Source organism: Miniopterus schreibersii (genome assembly GCF_964146895.1).
Source record: "Miniopterus schreibersii genome assembly, chromosome: 1".
Classification (NCBI taxonomy): Eukaryota; Metazoa; Chordata; class Mammalia; order Chiroptera; family Miniopteridae; genus Miniopterus; species Miniopterus schreibersii.
The window spans coordinates 2,469,030-2,494,011 of record NC_138101.1 but is presented as its reverse complement, the minus strand read 5'-3'; the positions used below and the strand labels follow the sequence as shown (position 1 = coordinate 2,494,011).

At 61.3% G+C, this 24,982-nt stretch overlaps 2 protein-coding genes across 3 annotated transcripts in view; one reads left to right on the top strand and one right to left on the bottom strand.

Annotated features, from left to right (window-relative positions):
• SORCS2 (sortilin related VPS10 domain containing receptor 2) overlaps nt 1–24,982 on the top strand; it is a gene marked incomplete at its 5' end in the record, with an annotated part of 364,973 nt that overhangs the window by 110,447 nt on the left and 229,544 nt on the right. The window lies entirely within an intron of this gene.
• Nucleotides 10,881–13,639, bottom strand: PSAPL1 (prosaposin like 1). The gene has a single exon (XM_081149389.1). The coding sequence runs from the start codon at nt 13,416–13,418 to the stop codon at nt 11,841–11,843; it is 1,578 nt and encodes a 525-aa protein (XP_081005515.1). The 5' UTR covers nt 13,419–13,639; the 3' UTR covers nt 10,881–11,840.

Genomic DNA, 24,982 nt, shown 5'->3' with positions numbered 1-24,982 from the left:
AGTATTAGGAATGCAGAGCCTCAGGGATTTGAGCAGTGAAACCACAGCCACGCAGAGACCTCTTGACGTTCAGTAATATAAGGACGCATCAGAGTCCTCTGCAGAGGTGATGACAGCCCTGGGGTGGGGACGTCCCCACAGCTCCGCCGTCCTGCGGTGGAGACAGACTGCGCTGTGCTGTGCGAGGAGGTTTCACCAGCGGGTGCGCAGCACGGCTCGGGGGCAGCTGTGCTGACGCCAGGTGCTCATCGAGGCAGTTTTCAGACGGGAAATTAGATATTCTTTGCCCTTTGGTAGCCCAGGAAGAGGGGAGCCGCCCGGGCTCCCTGCAGCTCGGGGACTCCCCCGCTGGTCTGCCCCAGGTGAGTGGATCTTGGTTTCAGCTCTGGCTTAACTTCCCCGCCTGGCGACCTCTCCGGCCTCCTCTGCACACTGAGCCGGACGCAGACTCGCAGGTTGTCACGAAGATGACAACAGACAGTGCGTCTTTCAGGCTGGCACTTAGTAAGGGTCAGAGGTCTGCTTCCGTCCTCAGTCCATGACCTTCAAATGTCCGGTTGGCTTTTCTCCCACGGCTGTGTTTCCCAGTCCCCGGGCCTGGCTCTGTGTTTGCTTTAACATCACCATGGAGACCTGAGCTTGATTTAAATTAGACTCGGAGCAGAGAGGGAGTGAGAGAGGTGCTGACCTAAAAGCTTCCAGGGTTTGAGTCTATGTAATAAATAATTCAACTTAAATCAACAGTTTGATGAGGTCGGGATCTGAGGCTCTGAGGTGCCTGTAAAATGCTTTGGGACAAGATCTGGGTGGCTCAGGGATCACGGGAATTTGCAGAAATCCCTCCGTGTCCCCAGCGCCTAAGCTTCTTCTCCCTCTGTCTTGACTCTAATACCTGCCCTTCCTCAGGTCCTTGCTCCCTCCTACCCCTGCTCTGAGGACTCCTTCCAGGCACTAGTACTGACTATCTTCTCTGCTAATGACCTTCTTGCCACATTCTTCCCTTCCCCTCCCTCTTCCCTCTGTCCTTTCATTCATCCGTTCACTCATCCATCCATCCCCTATCCACCCATCCATCCATCTATCCATCCCCTGTCCACCCATCCTTCCTTCCATCCATCCATCCATCCATCCATCCCCTATCCACCCATCCATCCATCCATCCATCCATCCCCTATCCACCCATCCATCCATCTATCCATCCCTTGTCCATCCATCCATCCATCCATCCATCCATCCATCCCCTATCCACCCATCCATCCCCTATCCACCCATCCATCCATCTATCCATCCCCTGTCCACCCATCCTTCCTTCCATCCATCCATCCATCCATCCATCCATCCCCTATCCACCCATCCATCCATCCATCCATCCATCCCCTATCCACCCATCCATCCATCTATCCATCCCTTGTCCATCCATCCATCCATCCATCCATCCATCCATCCCCTATCCACCCATCCATCCATCTATCCATCCCCTATCCATCCATCCATCCATCCATCCATCCCCTATCCACCCATCCATCCATCCATCCATCCCCTATCCACCCATCCATCATCCCTCCCTCCCTCCTCTCCCTCCCTCCCTCCCTCCCTCCCTCCCTCCCTCCCTCCCTCCCTCCCGGCTCTGGGTTTGAGTGAGCTATGGTAAATGACCCACAGGACTCACAGTTTAGTAGGGGATACAGATAAGCACACAACCCAGGATGATGGCATTTGATCTGCACTGTGATGACTCCAAGAGAGCCAGGGGAGCACTAGACACCCCCACTCAGCTGAGTAGAGGAAGTGGTAATCAGGGAAGACTTTCTGGAAGAAGGTCCACCTCCGTCCCCAGGCGCCACAGTCTTGCCCTCTCTCGGGGCAGCTGTCCCTACCCGGTGCCTTGTGTGCCTCTGGCCCAGCGGCTCCTCAGGCGTGCTGGTCCCCACCATTCTCAGCACACATCCCGCCAGCTCTGTCACACCCGCGTGCAGCGGATACCAAACTCCTTATTTACCCGAGGCTGCATCACAGAGGTGCAGCTGCTGGCCCTGGCAGGTGATGGGGACATTCTGGCTGTCTCTGCCCTGGTCAGGCCCAAGTCCGGGCTCTAGCATGGGACCTGCCCTTAGGGAGCCACAGCCACCTGGGCTCACCCACGTGGCGTGTACTGAATGTGGTCTCCTCCATTTCCCCCTGCATCCCGCTCCTCTGGCCCTGTTCCTACCGACCAGAAGGCCGTCCCCAGGCTCTGGAGGATTCGCAGGGAAAAGTGGACAGAGGAAAAAGTGCCCGGGTCCCCGGTTCTCCGGCACGGCCCCGGCAGCTTCTGCCCTGAGCCGACTGTTTGCTCTGGATTTAGCTCCCGGGCAGGTTGCAGGGGATCCGGTTTCTCTCCCAGCGATGACGACAGCCCAGCCCACGCAGGTGGCCCTGGACAGTCTGAGCCCACAGCGTGGCTCCCCAATCTCTCCACTCATCTCGGCTGCTTTTCTGAGGAATGGGGGACAGGCGCTCAGTGGGGAGGGCAGCCTGGGAGTTTCGCGGTGATGGTCTCTGCTCCGGCCTGCACTTAGCCGAGATCCATCTCATCGGTCCTCCTGACACTCGTGGTTCTCCCTCCAGAGTTCCCCGCCCCCCAGTCTGGCAAGGGACCTCCCTGTGGGCCTCTGCACCTCCACCCCCAGGCCTCGGCCGCAGCATCCTCAAGGACTCCTCCCTGCTTCCCCTGTCCCCTGTCCCGTCTGCATTGTGCTCAGATGTCCTCCCCCCGGCAGCCCTTCCGCCTGGGTCAGGCCCCTGCTCCGGGCTCTCCCAGACCCTCCCTCAGCGCCCTGCTCCCATCGTCTCTGGGATGGAAGTTCTGGTCTCTGTGCCCGCGGGAGCTCGCAGGCAGATGTGAGCCAGGGGTTTACTGAGCAGGGGGAAGCCCACAAAGCGCCCCTCGTGGGCCAGTGATGCCCACAGACACGGTCTTAGAGCGGGAGCCACGTAACGCACTCAACCCTTTTACAGGGGTTCTTGATCAGGGCGTCGCTAAATTCCTCTCCGGGAAATCTCCCTAAAAAAAAAATACCTTATGTAAGAAATTATAATACACGATCATCATAGAAACTTTGGAAACTATAAAATAAATGAGGTATAAAAACTGCTCCCTGTTAACCCCGTTAATAGTTCAGATGGACAGTCTCACTAGCCTGTGTAAGGCGACAAACGGAGGCATGTTTTATAAATTTTGAAACCCAGTTCAGTTTTACGTGTGGAACGTTTCCCTCCGCTCCCGTGTATTTCCACCGCACCGTTTTTAGTGGCCAGAGACGTGCACTCAGCTGGGGGAGGCGCTGGGGGGGAGGCGCTGGGCGGGGGGGGACGCTGTTTATTTAGCCAGAGCCTCATTTTCAGGCTCCGTCTGCGCTGTTTCCATTTGCGCGAGTGGTAAGATGAAGGAAAGCCGTGGTGGGCGGCCTGTCCCCACGTTGTCCCCACACCTGGTTATGTCCTGAGGATGAACGCGGATGCCTGGACTTCCTTTCCCGCATGTCGGGTTACAGGGTGCATGGAGGCTGTTATTGGTGATACTGGAGACATTACAGGAGACGTTAAGTGGGGGGAACTAAGATAAGTGCGAGGGAACCTGCCTCCCTTCCCGGGGCAGCTGTACCTCCTGCTGAGGGCCAGCCGGGCAGCAAAGCAAGGGGGCGCCTCCTGGCCTACAGACCCCATGACCTTGACCACTCCGAGCCCCAGTCATTGACCAGCTGCTTCCCGACGTCCTGCGATGCGTCGGGCACTGTTCTAGGCATCAAGGATTCGGAGTGAACAGCATCCAGGCGCCTGCCACCCAGGATCGTGCCAACCGGTGAGAGGACAGAGAATCCAGGATGGCGCCCCCTTGGATGTGCAGTGGGACACTGAGGTTGGGGATGTGGGGCCAGGCCTACCCCAGGGCATGTTGGGACAGGGTCCCAAAAGAGGGACCTTAGAGATGGGTTCTGAAGGATGAGTAGAAGTTCACCAGGCAGAGAAGGGCAGGTGGAGCAGGGCAAGAAGGGAAGTGCCCAGGGTTTAGGGAGCCCCATGGGAGCCAGGCTGGAGCACAGGGTACATTCATTCACTCTTTTTTTTTTTTCCTGCTATAACAAATTATCATAAACTTAGTGCCTTAAAACAGCACAGGTCTATTATCCTACAGTTCTGTTGGGCAGGAGCCTGATGTGCTTCCCACGGGCGAAACCAAGGTGCTGCCGCCTGCCTGCCTTCCCCGGGCTTTAGGGGGAAGCCCGTACCTGCCTTCCCAGCCTCTAGGGGCCGCTGCCTCCCTCGGCTCCCGGCGCCCTCCACCTTCAGAGCCGTAGGTGTTTTCCCGCCTCTTTCTGACCAGAGCTCGGAAAGGTTCTCCCTTTTAAGGACCCCTGTGGTTAGATTGGGTTCATTCAAATAATCCAAGATGATGGCCCTGTCTCAGAGTTCTTAACTTAATCACATCAGCAAAGTCCCTTCTGCCCACAAGGCAACATGTACTCGAGCTGCAGGCTTTAGGATGCGAACCTGTCAGGGCCCGTTACTGTCACGATCACACGGGGCATGGAGGTACCCGGAGATGGTGGCCCTTAGGTTGTCTCTGAGTGTCTGGTCAAGTGAAGCCCTGACTGGGACACCAAGATTGAACAGAAGATATTAAGGCACAATTTCAAATAATTGAATTCTGTAAATATCTCTTGAGCATCCTAGCACTTCGCTGGGTCTTAGGCTTGACCAGGAATGAGACCCCAAACCTTATTAGAGAGGAAGAGACTGGCGGGGTGGGGGGTACATCTAGGGCTGAGGCACCCACAGGAGAGGGCACGTGGGCCTTTCAGAGGAGGTGATGTCTGAACTGGGCTTTGAAGGATGAATAGGAGTTTTCCAGGCAGACAGGCAGGGGAAAGGCATTCTAGACAGAGGAAACATTATGTGCAGAAACACAGAGGCACAAACAAGCCTGGCGTGGGAGGAATCCTAAGAAGTCTGGAGTGGCTACACTGAGGAGTGGGCAGAGGATGGTGGGAGACTATGCTGGGAGCCCAGAGGCCGTTGGGCCGGGAGGCTTCGTGTGCCAGCCCAGGAGGATGGAGCTCTGTCCTGCAGGCGGTGGGAGCTGTGCACGGTCGAGCACTCACATGGCGGCAGCGTTTGGGGCAGTGAGCGTGCAGCCCCGGGGTGCGGGAGGCACGGTTAGCCAGCTGGGCAGCCGGACGTGGAGGGGGCGGTGGAATTTGACGGGGAGCTTGGACCCCAAAGCCTCATCCCCCCCTTGCCCTCCAGGACCCAGCTGAGTGCAGAGTCCTGTCCCTTGTGGTCCCCGGTGGGGCTGAGGGTGCCATTGGACCCGGAATGTCCCCCCCCCCGCTATTCCGCACCCCCAGCCTTTCCCTGCCGTCCGCGGAGCAAAGCCAGCTCTCCTGCCCTTTGCATTGAAGTCACACTCTGCCCTGGAGATTTACTGCATGTTAATAAAACTCCCCGAGTGGAAGACGTATGAAAGAACCGTCTTCGTTTTCTATTTTTGTAACAAACCTCACTTGAGTGTGCTGTGAAGGATGGAGCCGTCAACCTGCTGACGGGCGAGCAGCGTCCTGGACGTGCAGGCGGCCCCGTGGCGTCGGGAGGGTCCCCGGGGCGGACGGTTTAGCTGCCGTGGGGACAGCCAGTGTGTGCCGTGGAGCCCTGGTCCCCTCGTCCACAGAGAGGGAGCTGCCTGTGTGTGCTGGTCGGTAAAGCCTGCTTAGCAGGGGGCCAAGCCGCAGCTGTTTCTGTTACGCTGCGGGACACTGCTTTCTAGTGATTGTTAAAGTTTGGGAGATCACAGGTACCTAATTCTGCCCTATGTCCCAGCTCTGCCATCTGTGAGTGACCTTAGGCAAGTCACTGGATGTTTCTGAGCCTCTTTGCCCACCTGTTAAATGGGTCTGTTTCCTCCCAGATCTCTGCTGAGGAGGGGCGGCAGTTACAGGGATGGGGTGCACTTTTGGAGGAACCTGTTGTTCCAGGGTGTGACCCTTGACCTCTGTCACTACTCCTGACCTCTGTTCCCTGTGGTCACTGCCCTCAGGCCACTACCAGTCCTGGAGGAGTCCGAGAGGGAACAGCTCTTTCCAACATAATGGGTGAGCCCTGAGCCAGCCTTGGGTGGGAGGGTCAGTGGAGGCTCCCAGGGCACGTGGCAAGGCTGAGGGCCGGCCCCTAGGGAGCTCTGGTGCCCAGGGCACCTCCAGGCGATGGCACCGGGACAGAGAGTGGAAGGCTGGAGCCATCCTGGAGGAGGCTGAGCTTCGGGGCTGGTTTCACATATTCACACGTTTATGAAGTCCCCCTGCACCCCACGGGGTCCCCAGGGGATGCCCTCGTCTCTCAGGTCACTTCTGTGGCCCTTACACTCACTCCAGCCACACCCACCTCCCAGCTCCCGGCCTTTGCTCCTGCTCATCCCCCATCTGGTTCCTCTTCCGAACAACGGGGCAATAATCATATCTCCCTTCAGAAAACCCTCTGACGGCCAAGCATCCAGAGCAAAGAGGATTGGCGAGCTCTGTCTGTAGCCTAGGAGATCCTGGCCTGAGCACGTGTCGCTGAGATGTCCCTCTGTCACACTTGGTTTCACTGCCTTTGTCTCCCAGTGTGGACCGGAGCCCTGCTTCTTGGCTGTAAAACGAGGGTTGACAGGGCCCCCTAAACTAGGTGGGGGAACGGGCCCAGGAAGATCCAGCCACTTGCTCCAAGTTGCCCGGCGAGTTTGTAGCAGTCCCCTCCTCCCTCCTCCTGGCCGGCCCCCACCTCCTCTTGGTACAGGAATGTCACCCAACAGGGCCTGGAGGGGCTCAGCAGGGGGAACAAGGTGAGGGACCAGGGCTTTGCGATCACTAAGGAACATGCATGGAAGGCCTGGGCACGTCTCCGTCACCACAGCAGGTCCCCTGCCCAGCAAGGTCCCCAGCCGTGCGTGTCCAGCCAGCAGCAGCCGGGTGTGAGGCCCATCTCCCCCGAGACTCCCGGCCGGCCCCCCACCTCCTGGAGGTGCGGTGCTGTCTTCCTGGGGAGCGACCGGGGCTCTGTTTCTCCCTGTGTGGGTGCAGGATCAGCAGGAGGCGGAGCAGGCCCACCCTTCCCTGCCCTGGGCCCCCTGTGGGCTGGGCTGGGGGCGGGGTGCGTGGGCAGATGGAGCTAGAGCCGTGCGTGCGTGGGACAGGATTCCAAGGGCTGCCTGTGGCCCCTGCCCTGCTCTCTCCATTAGATCACATCCAGAGCCTTCTAAACCCAAATCCCCGACAGCCGGCCCAGGACTCGGCTGTCTTTCCCACTCTGCCGGATGCCCCAACCCTTTCGGTGGCTGTGGAGTCACCATTGGCTGTGGCGTGGGGTCCCTCGGGACTGGCCGACCTGGCTTTGGGCAATGCACACGCCTTCTCTTCATCTCCACGGACATTGGTGACATTTAAATAGCCCGTGGAAGGGCCTCTCTCCCTCTTCTGCCCTGTGGTTTCCTAATCTGGTCCCTGCCCGTGGGAGGGTCAACCTGAGGAACTGGTTTGGGAGTGGTGAAACTTTCCCCCGTGTTACTCCCATTGTCCTAAATAAATGGCTCCCTGATACCCAGTCCCCTCCCGATCGGGGCAGAGCCCTCCCCGTCCCTTCCTGGGCTTGGCGAGAACCAGAAAGAAATGTCCGGGCTTCTGAGCCTTCAGACGGTTGTCAGGGGCGGGAAATTGTGTTATTTCCCGCAGGAGATTCCCTGGCCTGGAGTTCCCCTGCTGCTGGCCTGAAGGCCAGGCCCAGTCTCCAGGCTTATTTGGTTTGGCCAGAAGAAGACTTTAAAACCAGGGTGTCAGCCATTAGGAATTTGACATCTCGCATGAACAGCCTGGGGTTCTGACTGCTGCGGAAATCGGAGGGAGGGGAGTCAGCGAGCCAGTCTCCCAGGGCGCTGGGCCGATAGGGTGCCTGCCGGGAGGGCCTAGGTCCAGCCCTCGGCCCCGAGCCCCGGGTCCCGTGGGTGTTTGTGCTCTGTCCCCATCTAGTTTACCTTTGGTTGCAGAAGAGAAACTGAGGTGCAGAGGAGAGCTGGTCCGGTCCTGGGGCGTCAGGCCTGGAGCCTAGGCCTCCAGTGGGGTGACCTGTGGTCTTTTCCCCGAGGGATCCGGAGGAACGCGCAGTGTCGTGGTTTTCGGCTCCCACAGCTGTTCCTCCTCGGCGGGCTCTGACCTCCCTGCAAACTCGCCCGGTTGCCGCTGCGCTTGGCTGCAGAGCGCAGGGGCCTGAGGCAGCTGCGACCGGCCCGCCTGTGTTGCTCTGGGGACAGGCCTCTGGGCCAAGGCCTGTGTTCCTCACACTCCTTCCCACAGTCAGCGAGCAAACACTTGACCGGGGCTGCCTGGCGGCCCCGAGCCGGGCGAGAGCCGGTGGCTGTGCTGGCCTCCCCGGCCAGGCTGACCTTCCCCGCTCACTGCACGCCTGTGGGGCCCTGGGCCGTGACCAAGCACCAGAGTGTCGTGGATGCCACTTTCCAGGGAAATCCCAGGAACACTCAGAGAAGAGAAGGGGCTCGGCCGAGGCCCCCGAGTGCTGGGATGTGGCTCTTTCCGCCCTTCCCTTGTGTGGGAGCCAAATGCTAAGTGCAACCTAAGCTGAGCTTGGGGCCCAGGTAGGAGGCCGCCCCTCTCTGGGCCAGAGACAGTTGCAAGTCCTGCAACGTCCCTTCCTCACCAGCCCTGTGACACCCTCTCTGGGAGTGGAGCCAAAAGAATGGCACCTGGAGTCAGGGGCGGCCTAGACCAGAGCTCCTGAGTTGGGGGGCAGGGGGGACAGCGGTGGGGTGGGGAGGTGGGATGGGACCCAGGGGCTGGAGGAGTCCGATCCAGGGACCCTGCGGTGCTGCTTCTGACAGCGACCGTCATGGGGGTGGGGGGAAGACAGATGTTGCTGGGGGGCGATAGGCACTCACTGCTCCAGGAAAGTAAACTGGCCACATCAGACCCCAAATCCCAGTGTGTTAAGAGGAAGATATGCGAGAGGAAAATAGGGCGAGCATTTGAAGAGGCGGGCGAAGGGCGTGGAAAGACAGACAGATGTCTGACTGATGGCAGGAGGGGATTTTAAAAGCCCTCTCCCTGCCCTGGCCAGTTTGACTCAGTGGTTAGAGAGTTGGCCTGTGGACTGAAGGGTCCCCGGTTCGATTTCGGCCAAAGGCACGCACCTCAGTTGCTGGCTTGTTCTCCGGCCCTGGTCTGGGTGCCTGCGGGAGGCAACCAATGGATGTGTCTCTCTCACATCGATGTTTCTCTCGCTCTCTCCCTTCCACTGAAAAACAATGGGGAGGATATCCTCAAGTGAGGAATAAAAAATAAAAGCCCCTGCCTGACCCCCGGGCCTGCGTGGAGCTGGCCTCTCCCACACTCTGTCACCCTCCGGCTGAGGACCGCCCTCCTGAGGTGGGAGGACTCCTTTAGGCATTTTAGGAATGAGAAAACTGAGGCAGAGGCCACGGTGACAGTCAGGACTTGGACTCCAGCCTGTTGGGTGTGGTGGATGTGAGGGTCAGAAGCACAGGGCTAGACTCTTAACTCTGCTGCCTGCTGGCTGCGTGACCTTGGGCCAGTTACTGCACCTCTCTGGTCTCTGCCTCTGCCTCTGTGAAATGGGATGATAGTGGCATCTTTCCCATGGTGGTTGTGGAGGGCGAGGAGTGAGGTCCAGCAGTGTTCTTGGGGCAGTGCCCGGCTGGGGCACGTGAGAAGCCCTCCATAGGTGGCCAGTGGTCACTGTCCTCGGATGACAGACACACAAGGCGCACTGGCTGAGCTTCCCTGCAGTTGCAGCTGGTTCCCAGGATTGGGGTGGGGCGGACAGAGAGAAGGGGCATGTGGGGACCCCATCCACCTGCCCACCACAGGTAGCTTGGGTTGGGGGAAGGTAGGTGAGCTCTGCTGGGGGGTCCTGGATAGCATCTCAGTGCTGCATGGATGGGTCACCTGGGAGATGTGGCATCACCTCCTGGCCTCACACAGGCCAGACATGTGTAAGCAATGACATCTCAGGAAACTGACCCGTCACACAATTGTCGGGAGGTGTTCCCAGACCAGGCCAGAGGAGGGGCTGCAGCTCCCTCTGTCACAGAGAGGGACACTGCTAACAGACCGACAGCCTACGGGCCCATCCTGGGTACCGTGGGCCAGCCCTGCCGACCGGTTTTTGCACAACCCACCAGTTTGCAATCCCGTCAATCACTGGACATCTGTGTTTTGGAATCAAGACACAAGAGCTGCCTTCCTGTGGCCACATCTGGGCCCTCAGGTCCGTGTGGCAGCATGGTCACCAGCCCCTTGCTGTCCTCACAGGGCTGACCGGAGGGCCTTGCCCAGCCAAGGTGTACCAGCACTGAGGGGTCTGGAAACCCTGGCCTGGCACAGCTGCTGTCCTGGGGCAATGGTCGGGGCCTGTGACATTTACCTAAGAACTCAGGTGTGGCCTCTTGGAAAAGATCACCCGCTCAGGTCCCTGTCCACCCTGGCGAGGCGCCTCTCCTCCTGTTCCACAGGACTCATCCGAGTGCAACCGCTGGGCTCCACCTGGCCAGGCCTCAGGTGAAAAGCAAAAGTTTGAGACCTGCTGTGCGCCAGCTCTGTGCGGACACGAGGCACAACGGGGTCACGCCCATGGCATCCCCAGGGGGCTCGTGGTATATGGGGGAGACCGATGATGACAATACCACAGGAGAGAAACAGCAGGCAGCTAAACCAGGCAGAGAGCATCAGGGAAGGCTTCCCGCAGGCGGGGACACGGGGCTGGGCAGAAAGGGAGATCACTGGGCTCGCGGAGCAGGTCTGCCCTGGGAATGAAGACACAGCAGACGGCGTTTGGAGACATTCGGTTTATTCTGCACTTGCACAGCCAGACTCTTTGGGGACCCTGAGCCGGGTTTTGCTGGACCTAGTAGACCGGTGGGTGAGGTCTCTGGGGGAGAAGCTCTTAGACATCTCCTTGAATCGTGTCGCTGTCCCCACGAGACATGTCTGATCACCCTATTCTACAGATTGGAAAACTGAGGCTCTGACAGGTGAAAAAGCTGTGCCCGCCCCTGAATGGCCCCACAGCCCCAGAAGCCACTCAGGACGGTGTGAGCACATTTCCCTCTCCTCACGTAGGGGCAGTGCCAGGCTTCCCTGTGCCTGTGACCAGGCAGGGAGATAGCTGGGGCCCCGTGGTGGGCAGAGGCATGGGAAGGGCTGTGCTGATCTTAGGCACCCCTGGGAGATGTGCTCAAAGCCCCAGCTTCCTCCCCAGAAAGGCCCATAGACACTCACACCTCACACACACCTCCGGGGCCACCCCCAGACACCCTGGGTAGAGAAGCTCTGGTCTGAGCAACGGGGGGGTGGCTGTGGAGGAGAACCAGCCCCACCCCCAGCTGTCTGACAGGAGGGATGGGCCCCCCCTGTGATGGCCCCTCTCCCCCGCCCCCTGCCCCTGCCTCCTCTCACCCCGGCCAGGACTCTGGCCTGGCTCTTAGCTGGGAGCTCATCAGAATCGAGCAGAAGGGGCCTCAAAGGCCAGGCCAGGCCCCCGCCCGTCAGCCCATCACCGTGTTGAGGCTGAGGGGCGGTTGGCTGGGGCGGGCTGTACCTGGCAGCTGGTTCCAGTCCAGGGGAGGCACTCACAGGGCAAAGCCAGGAGGCACGTTGTTAGGGTGGGGATCAGAGTTTCATCCCCGCTCCTCCGCCTCCCCGCCCAGAGCCTCAGTTCTCATCTGTGAAATGGGATCGGGGACAGCACCCACCTCGGAGGGTCCCTGTGGGGCTCAGGGAGATCAGGGCCTTCCGGGGACACTAGCAGGTGCTGGGTTGCGGGCACTCGCTCTCCGCAGCGTGGAAGGGTGCCATCTTCCAGATGTGGAGCTGGCAGTGCTTCACGGCGTCGCACATCTCGGCCGCCTCCTGGCTCTGGCACCAGAAGCTGGGGCCCATGACGCACTGGTCGCTGCCCAGCAGCGGGGCCCTGGGGGCGTGACAGGCACCCACCCTGGCGCACAGGGCGGTGGGGTCCATCATCTCCGCGAGGGTGGCGATGAGCACGGGCTCGTACTGGTCCACGAAGCGGTTGCACTGGATCATGTAGGGCAGTGGCAGGATGCGGCAGCCCCCCTTGAAGGCCTGCAGGATGCCGCGCTTGGTGCTCTTGCGCTCCAGGTTGCGGGCGGACACGCCCAGCAGTCTCTTGCACCCGTTGCAGAAACTGCCCTGGTTGTCCCTGTTGTCCAGCAGGGGAGGCAGGGGGGTGGCTCGCGCCTCGTGGAGAGCCCGGGCCAACCGCCGCTGGCTGCCGCAGAGCCGCACGGCCCTGCACACCTTCTCCGGGGGCACTCTGGTCACGAACTGCACCAGGGCAGGGCTGTAGGCGTCCACCATGGTCACGCACTGCTGGACGATGGACGCGGGCATCACCCCGCACACGCGCTCCAGGGCATGGCTGATCAGGGCCTCGGTGCTGTTGGAGTCCAGCCACTGGTCCAGCTCCTGGATCACCTGCAGGCACACCTCGCAGGTCAGGCCGGCCTTCATCTGCATTTCATTCCTCTTCCCCGGGGACAGCGGCTCCAGGGCAGGGACCCAGTCCTGAGCCGGCAGCTCCTCGCAGAAGCCCCCCTTCTTGCAGGTCTCCTCGGGCAGGACGAGCTTCAGCATGTGCTCCCCAGGAGCGAGGTACTGAAGGATGTAGTCCCTGCAGATGAGAGCCAGGCCCGGCCCCAGGGACTTACACTGCTCCTGCGTGATTGCATCGGCCAAGGCGGACACATTGGACCCAACCTCCTCATGGAGCCGGGTGACCAGCTGGACGCAGTTCTGGCACACAGTATCCTCAGGAATCTGCGGGAGGTGGAAGCTGAGGGGCCCGCTGGCCATGAACGGGGCCACCAGCTCAGATGTGTCCTCCTGGGAGAGGGACTCCGGGGTGGCCGGGGTGGCCGGGAGCCTCTGCAGTGGCTGGCAGAGGGTGAGCGCGGTGCACACCTCTGCCGGGGCGCTGTCCGGGGCCCCCTCGAGCATGCCGAGGATGGCTGAGCTGTGGGCATCCGTCATCTCCTTACATTTGGCTGAAGCGTCCTGGCTGGGAAGCCACTCGCAGGTCTTTGTCACCAGAGCCAGGATGTCGTCGTCCGTGGTGTTGGGGTTCAGCCCGTTGCCGGCAGCAGCCACCACGTCCAGGCAGACATCGCAGGGCAGGGTCCTGGTGGTGGGCTTGCTCCAGACGGCGCTCCGGCAGTGCCCCACGGCCCCGCACCGGGCGGCCGCCTGCAGGTCCCGACACCACACTGCTGAGCCCCGAGCGCACTCCCGGGGGCCCTGGATGGGGCTGGCCAGGGTGGCCCCCAGGAGGCTGGGCAGGAGAAGCAGGGCAGGGAGCATGCTGCTCCGTGACTTGGTGGCTCCAGTGTGCCCGGCACCTCAGCGGCTGCTATAAACCTGCCAGGCCCCTGGGCAGCTGTACCTGGTCCCCGCCCTCTGGGCCGCCTCCCGCAGTCTGACTCATCCTGGGCTTCCGGACACAGGCCTCCTTGTAGAGCCTCTGCCTGGCACCCCATTCATCCCTCCTTCCCGGGGTGCACTCCGGCTTGTCTATCAGAACCAGCTTGTATCTGAATGGAGCACAACTGGAAGCCCCCTGTAGTGGGCGGCCCTCCCGCCCCGCCCGGCAGCAGCTTCCCGGGCTCAGGCCTGTCCCGACCTGTTGCCTAAGACCTTGGGGAATTTCTGCCCCACCCCCCAGGAGGTACATAAAGCAGCCTATCCTTCCTTTACTAGAACATCGAGTGACGACAGTGACTGGCCGATGGCCCCAGCTGCTGTTCTCTACATCTGGCCTGAGTGGGCACCGGGTCAGCTCCGCCCCCCCCCAGCTGGCTGTGCCATGTGGGGAGTGGTCTGGCAGAGCCCCGGGCTTCATCCGTGAAGAGGGCGCCCCTCAGCCTCCCCGGGCAACTCGGCTTCTGGCTGCTGGAACCTGGCGGGGTGGGCTGGGCCTCAGCGTTGAGGATGTGGGTGGAAGGTGCACCTGCCCTTTGTTATTAGATAACAAAGGACCCCTGCTTTGTGCCTGAGGCCTGGGCCTGAGAGTCGGTGCCTGGCGGCTCCGCACGGGTGTCCTGAGGTGGGCCCTGTTTGTTAAATGGAGATTGCAGAGCGGCTACCCTGGCCTGATTTCCGCGCGGCTCAGCGCCCGCGCTGCGCTCCACGGGAGGCCCGGCGGTAGGGGGCCGCCTGCGCCCCTCCCTGGGAGTGAGCCCCTCGTGTGGTGCCCGGGCTCAGACTCCAGGCTCCAAGTGTGCGGCGCTAGCACCCGGCTGGGTGGGCCGGGTGTCCAGGCCGAGGCTGTAGCCGCCCCGGGGAGTAACGCGGTCAGGGCCGCCCCCTCTGCCCTCCTCCTGGTGCGGGGCTGGGGACAGCGGGTGGAAAACGGGATCCGCTGAGCTCCTCACGCCACCTCCAGGGACTGCGGCTCCTCTGGGTCAGAGGAGGGCCGGCCTCACGGTCAAAGGAGGGCCGGCCTCACGGACCGAGTGAGCCGGACTCTCGGCTGCAGGAGGCAGCTGCTGGCCTTCACTGCCACCACGGGGGCTGGACACGCGGGCCCCCGCTGTTGGGGCAGGCAGAGGTTGGTTCAGGTCACTGGACTTAGCATGTGCCCACCCTTCGTCCGGGGCATCTCCTGATACTGTGGGACCCACTGTCCCCTCCTGGGCTGTGGGCACGGGGCCCTGCTCCACGGTGTGAGTGGGGCTGTGCTGGGTGCTGGGCAGCCCTGGACCCCCTGCTGGCCCCCAACCTCCCTCCCACGGCACCGCCTCGCTTCCCAGAGGCCCCGACACCTTCCTGGTCTTTGCGTCCCCTGGCCTAGTCCCCGCGGGTGAAACACTGACTTCGTCTTTTACGTTTAAAAACTATATAGGAGCCTTTTCTTTTGGACTTCCCAGTTTTCAACTTTTTATGGAACGATTTCATGGGCAAGGGAGCAGGCGCGCATGAGAAGCGTTCAGCGGAGCGTAGGTGCAAGCCCGGGATCCCGAGGGAGCAGCGACAAGCCCAGCCGCCCCAAGTCCCGCGCCTGCGCAGAGCCCCAGCTGTGTGGTGTCCGGCTTCCTGGGTGTGACGTCATGTCTGTGAGAGGCACCCGCGCTGCCCGCGGAGTGGCGGGTTGGGCGTCTCGGTCCTCGTGGAGCTCCGTTGGGTGACAGCGCCCAGGGTGTTTTCCTGTCCTTCCCTCGATGGGCGTGTGAGTCATTTCCAGGCGGGGGCAGCGTGGCCTCCACCCGAGTCAGGAGGCACCCGTGTTCCCGTCTCCGCCGGGATGTATCGAGGAGCGGAAACGCCGGGTGACCCTGCGGGCGTTGCCTTGACACCCACGCGGCGGTCCCCAGCCTGTGCGAGCCGAGCCTCCCCAGCAGCTATTGTGTTTTCTTTTCGTATAATTTACAACTTAGAAAGCAGCTGAAAAACGGTAAAGGACTCTGTGCAACCTTGACTCAGCCTCACAGCCCATCAGCTTTGTGGTTCCTCCTCCCCGTCTCCCTCCCTCCCGTCCTCTGTCCTCTGTCTGTCCATCCGTCCGCACACACGTGCATTTCAGACGCTCGTTTCCTGACCCGTTGAGAGCTGGTTGGCGACGTGGTCCTTTCACACCCCGTCTCGTAGGGACCGGGACATTCTCACATCACTGCTGTGCATCTGTTACTTTGTGAACTGTGATGCTGATGCAACACTGTGGTCCAGCCCACGGCGCAGGTGCCCTCCCCGGGCGGCGCTCCGAGTGCGGCCCCGGCACAGTCTGTTGTGCGCGCGGCTGGCCCTGGGGGGGCTCCAGGCCCGGGTCATTCCCCTGCCGCTGCTCCGGACATGGTAGGTGACGTCACCTACAGAATGGGTTCCCAGGGGAAGGCCCGCTGTGCCCCAAAGACTTTCCTGAAGTGCGGCCCCAGGAGCTGTCACCCCGCAGCGTCACCCACGTCACTGTGATCTCAGCCCTACAGAAAATGCAGGGCACGATGTGACAGGTGTTTGTCCGCGCCCACGGTTTAACCAAGGGCAGCACTGTTTTTACAAATTCCGTTTAAGAAGGTTCTCCGGAAGGTTCTCGTGTTTGTGGCTCACGCACAGTCAGGCCTGGCTGCCATGGGAGAAAGAGGTCACAGGGGGGTCCGAGGGGGACCCCCATCCGGAGCCTGGGGGTGGGGTGGCGGTGGGTGGGGGAAGCAGGAGGCGGGACCTGCTTGGAAGGAATCGGGGAGGTTTCGCCGCGGCTGCCTGCGTGCGGGAGGAGCGGCCCTGCCATCACCGAGCGGCGGGGACGTCTGGTTTCAGCCCAGCCCAGCAGGCGCGTGGCCTGCATTTGTAATGTCTGCCCACGGAGCTCTGCTCTCCGTCCCTCCCACGGCCACGCCCGGGCCGCCCCTCTTCCTCTCTCCCCTTCTTCTGGGCGGCGCTGCTGTGCCCTGCCCGGGACCCACCTGCACTGCCCGGCCACGCGGGGACCCAAGGCTGGGATTCGTAGAACCACGTATGTCACACATTTCTGTGGCCCCAGGGGTGAGCCGGGGGCTCAGTGGGGAAGGCGACAGATGGGCGCGGATGTTCCGTGCGGGGCACGGACCGTGAACAAGTAAATACCAAGCGACCATTCTAACGCCAGGTGGAAACGCGTCCTGTGGAGTAAAAGGAAGTGGGAGATGGGGGGCAGGGGCGCTCGGGGCTCGGCCTGCGTGGCCCCCCTGGGAAGGCGCCGTGAGCTCGGGGCCTGGGGAAGTGGATTCCCAGGGGGAGCCCCAGGAGGGTGCACGGCGGGGGGCAAGGGTCCCCGGGTGGGCATGTGCCGCCCTTTGTGCTGTGGCCGGGGGGCCGGGGAGGCACCGGCACCTGTGGACCGTGAGGCGGGACTGTCCCCTGAGCTGCCTCGGAGGAGCCACTGGCTGCTGCTGAGAAGGTGGACGTAAGAGTCACCCACCTCTGTGAGGTCTGGCAGAGGGCACACCCCAGGCGAGGGCCTGGGGAGAGGGCAGCCCGAGGCTAGGGTCAGGGGCTCCTCCAGGACAGCACCCCGGCCGCCCGGAGCCCCGAGGAGGCCGAGCCCACACCTCGCGGCCGGCCTGGGGTCCAGCGTGGCCTGGTGGGGCGTGGAGGCGGCCAGCACGAGGCGAGGGCTGCCAGGGAGCCGAGTGGGAGGCCTGAGTCACGCGGGCAGGTGCGGGCGCGTGGGTGCGCGGGAATGGTTCAGGGGCAGGAGCAGGGCGGTGGGATTCCTGAGCGGGGCCGGGGAGGGGATGCCCGCGGCGCCCGGCGCGAGGCTGCTGGGATCGGGCTTTCCCACCCGGCCCGGGTGGCGGGTCAGCCGCGTGCCCACCTGCTCCCGTGGGTGTACCAGCCCACCGCCCCTCCCCGCGCCCGGGACGTGTGCTTCTGCAGGGATGGAGGGAGCCGGGGCTGCCGGGTGACGGGCGCGTCAGAGGAAGGAGACCGTGCCCCCGGCTCCACCAGCCCTGGAGGCCGGGGGGGGTCCTTCCTTGCCTCCTGTAGGTTCGGGGGGGACAGGTAGCCTGCCTCCTGTCCTTGTGCCTGCACCACTCCAGTCTCTGCCTCTATTGTCACGTAGCCTCTCCCTGCGTCTGTGTCCCTGTGTTCACATCTCCTTCTTATAAGGACATGAGTCATTGGACTAGGGCCCACCCTGGGCCAGTCTGACCACATCTCACCCAGTTACATGTGCAGAGCTCCTGTTTCCAAATAAGGTCTATTCACAGGTGCTGGGGTTGGGACTTCAGCGCAACTCTCAGGGGAAACGATTCATCCCACCCACGGCACAAGGGTTCCAGGCACTGCTGAGCTTGACCTTGATCCGACCTCGGCCCCGGGGCAGCCCGGGGGTGGAGAGGCCCCCTTCCTGGACGGCATCCAGAGTCAGGATGAGGCACCTGCGTGTTGGCAGGGCATCTGTGACATTCCAGCCACTGGACGCCGTTTGTGATGCCCTTAGTACGTGGCAAGTCTCAGAACGGAGCTCGGCTCTGGGACACAGGCCTCGGAGGTGAGGGGCTTTGAAAGGCAGACCCCAGTTCCTAGTCCCAACAACCCCGAAGTCTTGGGAGGCACCGAGTCTCCCAGCCACAGTAGCCCTCAACCCCAGAGCCCTGTCTCAAAACTGTGATGTTGAGGAGCCCAGGATGGGTGGGGAGTTACCAAGACCAGAGAGGCCAGGCTCTGGGGTGTGGACACAGGTGCTGGGGACTGTGAGGGCCAGGGCCGTGGACATACACACCTCCAGAGCCTGGAGCCCCTCCACCCTGGTCTCAGGACCCCAGTGTGGCTGGAGTGTCTCCCACATGCTGGGCGTCCTGGGACCCGCCTGTGCTGCCCCGTCCCCAGTCCCAGGTTCCTCCCAGCACCTCCGAGAGCTGGGGTGGATGTGTTCCCACAGACACCCTCCCGCTGCTGGGTGCCGGGTGCCGGGTGCGGGGTGTGCCGCTCCCTGGGCCATCTTAATACAACTGGACCTACTGGGCCGCCACCCCGGGAGGGGGCCTGTGGGAAAGCAGCCACGCAGGCCGCCCGGGCCTCGCCCGCAGCCAGGTCGTCTCGTCCCCACAGGTGCGGGGAGCAGCCGTGACGTCGGCAGTGTTCTCGGTTAGAAGAGGGAAGTAAGAGGATCCTGGGGGCAGCCGCGTGCCCCTGGTTTATGTTGCTCTGCTGTATAGACTGAGCAGTTATTTACTGAGTGCCAGCTGCGTGCTGAGCGCTGCTCTAGGTACTGGGCTTATTTGAGATAATAGAACAGACAGAACCCCCGTGGTCCTGGGACTTAGTGCGGGAGGCAGAAACGAAACAGCAAACGTAATAAAGACGTGTCATGTAAAGGTGGAGAGGAAGCACAGAGGCTGTGGGGAGGGGTCAGGAGTGGCGTGGTCAGGGAAGGCCTCAGGATTTGGGGGAGATGTGGGGAAGTTGTGGGTGAGAGCCAGGTGGGTGCTGGGGAGGTTACTCCAAGCGGAGGGAGGAGCCTGCAGGAGCAGCAAGGAGGCCTGGGGGGGGGCGGGGGGGAGGGAGAGCTGGAGGCCACTGCAGGGCCCGGGTGAGAGGTGCCGGGTGAGAGGGGCCCAGGCCTAGGCGGTAGTGGTGGGTGGCAGGCATGGTTTCTGCGTCTGTTTGAAGGGTGAGCCAACAGCTGCTGGTCTGAAGGAGGAATGAGAGAGGAGTCGGGGACACGCCTGATGTTTGACCTGAGCAGGCGGATGGCTGGCCTGGAGGAGCGAGAGGCTGGGGCAGGCAGACCTGTTGGGCTGTTGTTGTGACATCCGGGCGAGAGGCAGGTGCCTGATCCAGGACGTGGCTCGGGATAGAGAAGGGACAGTGAGGACTGGGGTGTTGCTACAGGTGGCCAGAGAGAGGGGCAGGGCACGGGTCGAAGGGGAGCCCAGGCTCATGGTGGAATGGCCAGCCCTCCTCCCAGGACAGGGGTGGGTGGGGCAGGTAAACAGTGACCTCAGCTTGGAGGGGACCAGGGTAAGCGCCTGTGGGACTGGGTGGCTTAAATAACAGAGGTGTCTCATCTCAGGTATGGAGGCCAGAAGTCCGAGGCCAGGATGTCAGCAGGGCTGGTTCCCTCTGAGGCTGAAAGAATCCACCCCAGGCCTCTCTCCAGCTGCTGGGGATCGGCTGGCATCTTCGGGTTCCTGGGCTCGTAGACACATCACCCCAACTTTTGCCTGCATCTTCCCACCATGTTCTCCTTGTGTGTCTGTGTCCAGATGTCCCCCTTTTATAAGGACATCAATCGTATTGGATGGGGCCCCCCCCTCTTTTAGTGTGACCTCATCTTAACTAATTACATCCCAGTGACGCTAGTTCCCAGTCAGGTCACATTTTGGAGCCTGGCATTAGTATGTGAATTGGGGGGACACATGTAACCCCTCACAGCCGTCATTGTCGGGCGTCTGTGAATATTGAGGGTGTACACTGTGGTGGCTGTAGGGCTGTTCAGATTCACTCAGATTGCCAGACAATTCCCCAGGGCACCCACGGTTTGGCAGAACTGGCTGCCCACCCCCTGTTGGGCCCACCCTTCCCCCTTTCTGAGAAAGGTGGGCAGCTGTGGCGCCTGGGGGTCTGTCCCCCGGGCACATGCAGAGGGTCTGAGAGCATCTTGAGTCTCCGCTGGCCACGGCCTCAGCCATGGCCTGTCCTTATGACCTAAGCCACACTTGCCTGAATACTGCCTCTCACAGCCACAGTTGGCACTAACCACTGCCAACCCCACTGCCAACCCGCACCCACCCACAGGCTTGCAGAGGGTGTATGTGCAAAGGCTGTGCCAAGGCCACCCAGGTGTGCCCACATGTCCTCACCGCAGCCTGGAAGGAGGCACCTTGCAGGCGGGTAAGGAACCTGCCGCGGGTCACAGAGCTGATGACTGCTGGGCTCGAACCGGACAGCTGCCCTCTGAGTCCCCTCGCTCTGCAGCTTTGGCTCCCTGGGGACACCTCACCATCCTCATATCTCTCCTCATGCTGTGCTCTGAGGACCTCTCGGCCAGGCTTGTCCACGTGCACCCACTCGGGACAGCACCGTGGCTGGGTTCCCGAGACCAGGCCCAGGGAGCAGATGGTGTGCCTGGGAGGTGAAGGAGGCACTGAGGACAGTGGGGACTCGGGGCTGGCCGGAGGCAGTAGCACAGCGTCTTCGAAGGGTCCCCCGCGGGGACGGGCGCAGTCCTGAGGTGTATCCCCGCTCCTGCCCACCGTCAGCACAGAGGCGGGCCGCCCTCCCGAGTCTCCGCGTGTTCCAGGAATCTGGCTGGCAGGCTCCTGGTCCACTGCGCTTGCACCGCGGGGACGGGCCGGCCGTTGGTCCTGACGTCTGGTGTCGGGGCCAAAACATCAACCCAACCACTGCTCCTCGGGTGGGAAGCCTGCACTGGGTGCTGGATGGGCAGTGGCTGGGGTTCTGGAACTTTCTGAGCAGTGCCGCAGCGGGGGGCTTCTTTCTGTTTCCGAAGACTGGGGGGGGGGGCGATCCATGAAACACCTGAGGGGCCTGGACGGAGGTGCCAGGCTGAGGGCCCCTATTCTGGGCCCTGGGGGTGGCGGGTGGCTGCTGGACTGAATGGTGCTAATTGTGGGGACCTGGTGATGTCGGGGCTCTGGCTCATGGGACTGATCCATGGTGGCCTTCCTCCCTTTCATGGTCACTCACCGCATGCAGGGCCCTGTGCTAACTGCACACCCTGAAATGTGGTCACTCTCCTCCGGGACAACCTCAGGAGGCAGGACCACAAAGTCCATCATGACCCATTTCACGGATGAGAAAACCGAGGCCCAGAGAGGCCGGACCGCTTGCCGCAAGCCAGTTGTACAGCTCTCAGCTGAGATTCGTTTCCGTGGGCTCGTGAATCCCGGTCTGGGAAGTGTTCACAAGTGCCCGCCACATGTGGAGAACGGGCTTAAAAAGGTGCCCTCAGAGCGAGCGCCTGGGGTCCTCCGGGATCTGCAGCCAGGAGGCAGGCTCAGGACGGACCCCGGCTGGGCTGGGGACACTCGCCCGGAGGCTGCCGCCCCTCACAGATGCGCCCCAACACTAACACGCTGCAATTAGGGGCCAGTTCCGCCCGCCGGAAACAATGGAGCTGACCCCGCAGCCCGGGCTCGCAGACAGATGTTAGGATCTTGCAAATGTGTTTCGGATTGTTGACAGCAGTGAAACATTACAGACGCGGCGGAGCCCCCCGCGTGACCCCCACGCTCACTCTGATGTGTTCCATGCCGCTCTGTGTTCATGGTTCCCCCACATCTGCCGCAGCGCGCACAAAGGCCCCCCGAGCCTCGGCTGCGCGGGTGGTGCGGGGCTCTCCCTGTCCCTGGAGAGGCGGGGTCCACAGTCTGAATAACCCACAGTCTAGGTTTCCCTTCGGGGCGTGCTCTGTGTTTTGCTCCCCCATTGTTTTGCTGTTACGGCAGGAGTCAGCCAGCACCCCTGTGCAAGGCCCATCCCCCCAGTGTCTCCGGCACAGCTCCTGAGTCGCAGGTGTGGCCCCGGGGTGCTCCCGGCCGTGCCAGCCAGGCAGACAGACTGGGCCTTATGTACTCAGGGGGAGGCTTTTGTTTTCCTCCCACCTCCCTCCCTCTTCCCTCCCTCTCCCCCAGCCTTCCTGAGCCTTCATGTTAGCCAGGTGCAGTTCACACCGACTCACCAGGATGCAAATCTGTGTTTTGCCCCCAGCTTTGGGGTGACCGGGGGCAACTTTCCACGTGTCGCTGTGCCCCTCTCCCCCGTCTGTGAGATGGCGGTGATTCCCACTTGGCAGGGTTGCTGTGGCCGGAGTTTTGCTCAGATAGGTGAAGCACGTGGAGGGTGTTGTCACCAATTCACTGACTCACCATGGATCCAGTCGCTGAGCCGTAGCAGTCATGTGGGTGGGCTGGCTGGCTAGACCTCGGGAAGCCTCCCCACGGTCCCCTCCTCCCCAGGCCCCTCCTCCTTGCCCCCCCCCAGCTGGCCCCGGAGGCCGAGATTCTCACAGGTGAACTCTGAGTTGTCTCCAGCATCTTGGGCCTGGAAAATCACTCTGGTTTTCCAGAAATCCAGCAGCCCCCCCCCCCTTAAATCTTCATCTGCCAGACATTCCACCACACCCAGGGGTCCCTGAGGAGCGGCCCCCTCTCCGCCGGAGGGACAGTCATGGGGAAGGCACAGGGGCCAAGGCAGGGGCGGGGAACAGGGGAAACATCTGGAAATTCTTGATCCTTGAAATTACTTAAACAAATACCATTGCTCCCCCTCCTTACCACTTAAAACAACCCAAAGAAGGGGGCCCACGGGGTGGGAGCGAGGGGCATGGTCTTCCTGTTTATCGTAAGGGTGTTTCCCCGGCGATAGAGGGTGTGTTCCCCCCATGGCTGTGGGCAGGGCCTGCAGTGCACCCAAGATCGGGGTTCTGGTTCCCATCTGTGAACTGGCCGTGACCTCAGGCCTGGCTGCCCCTCTCTGGACCTCAGTTTCCTCATCTGTGTGGGGGCATTTGGCAGGAGGGTCTTTTCTGACTCCTGAGGTCTGCCTGGTGATACTGGTTTATTGGTGTCGCATTGGTGGCTGCCGCTCCCCGACAGGACAGAAATTAGAGATCAAGGAAGAACCATCCCTGCCCCCACTCCCTGCCCTTTCCCAGCCCCGTGGTTCTAGCAGTGGTCGGTCTGCATGACCCAGTCTCAGGTGGGACTCTCTCTCCTCTCCATGATTTCATGATTTCACAGGAGAGGCCTGGTTAACTGTCCTGCACACCAAGGCCCCCCCCCCCCCCCCCCCGTGCCATTCACACCATCTGGAGGCCTCTTGCCCCAGCTGTAAGTTCTTTGCTTAATGATCCAGTCTGTGGCTGCTTCATCCACGACACATGCGCCCCAGGCATCCAGGGCTCTCCTGTCTTGTGTCAGCACCTGGGGGGCCCTGGCACGTGGGAGGTGTTCATCAGCCAAAAATGAGTGAAAGAATGAATGAGTGAGTGAATGAGTGAGTGAGTGAATGAGTGAGTGAGTGAATGAATGAGTGAGTGAATGAATGAGTGTGTGAATGAGTGAGTGAGTGTGTGAATGAGTGAGTGAATGAGTGAATGAATGAGTGAGTGAATGAATGAGTGAATGAGTGAGTGAATGTGCGAATGAGTGAGTGAGTGGGTGTGTGAATGAGTGAGTGAATGAGTGAATGTGTGAGTGAGTGAGTGGGTGAATGAATGAGTGAGTGAATGAATGAGTGAATGAGTGAGTGAATGTGTGAATGAGTGAGTGGGTGGGTGAATGAATGAGTGAGTGAGTGAATGAATGAGTGAGTGGGTGTGTGAATGAGTGAGTGAATGAGTGAATGTGTGAGTGAGTGGGTGAATGAATGAGTGAATGAGTGAGTGAGTGGGTGTGTGAATGAGTGAGTGAGTGAGTGTGTGAATGAGTGAGTGAGTGTGTGAGTGAGTGAATGAATGAGTGGGTGAATGAGTGAGTGAGTGAGTGTGTGAATGAGTGAGTGAATGAGTGAATGTGTGAGTGAGTGGGTGGGTGAATGAATGAGTGAGTGAGTGAATGAGTGAGTGAGTGGGTGTGTGAATGAGTGAGTGAGTGTGTGAATGAGTGAGTGAGTGTGTGAGTGAGTGAATGAATGAGTGAATGAATGAGTGGGTGTGTGAATGAGTGAGTGAATGAATGTGTGAATGAATGAGTGTGTGAATGAGTGAGTGAGTGTGTGAGTGAATGTGTGAGTGAGTGAATGAATGAGTGAGTGAATGAATAAGTGAATGAATGAAGTGGCCTGGGGCCCAGACCCAAGTCTTCAGCAGAAGAGGCAGCCAGGCGTGGTGGGTGGGAGGCCCTGCCACAAACCAGCTGGGAGCCCTGATTCAATCCACTGCCGGACTGTGCCTCAGTTTCTCCATTCAGCATAAGGAGGTAGTTTCCGGGCTCTACCCTCTCAGTCTTTCACTGATACCTGCAGGGCACTCCTGTGCTGGTCCTGTGTGGGGCACTGGGAATTCTCCCCTCCCAGGCCTGTCTGCCCCCACCCCTGAGAGTGCAGGCCAGTGAGGGGACCCAGCCCTCAGCACACATGACACCCGTGAGTGGAGTGGGTGCTGCAGGTGCCCAGAGCAGGACAGCTCTGAGGTCTGGACGCCTGCCCGTGGGCCCTGGCCGGGTTAGGAAGAGCCTGGACTGCCACCAGGGGAGCTTGGCCTTTGCAAGGCAGTGGGAGCACCGGGCTAAGAGCAGGAGCATGCCCTGTGGGCCTTGTGAGTCCCGGACTCCACTGCGCAGGTCTGCAGGGAGAGGGACCCACAAAGGCAGGGCGCCCAGGGGGGTGGCGGAGGCCACGGAGGTGGGAAGGAGCAAGCTGGGCGCCGTGGGCTGTGCTTGGGCCCTTTGCCTGTCACAGGAGGGCCTGCCACACAGCCCTGA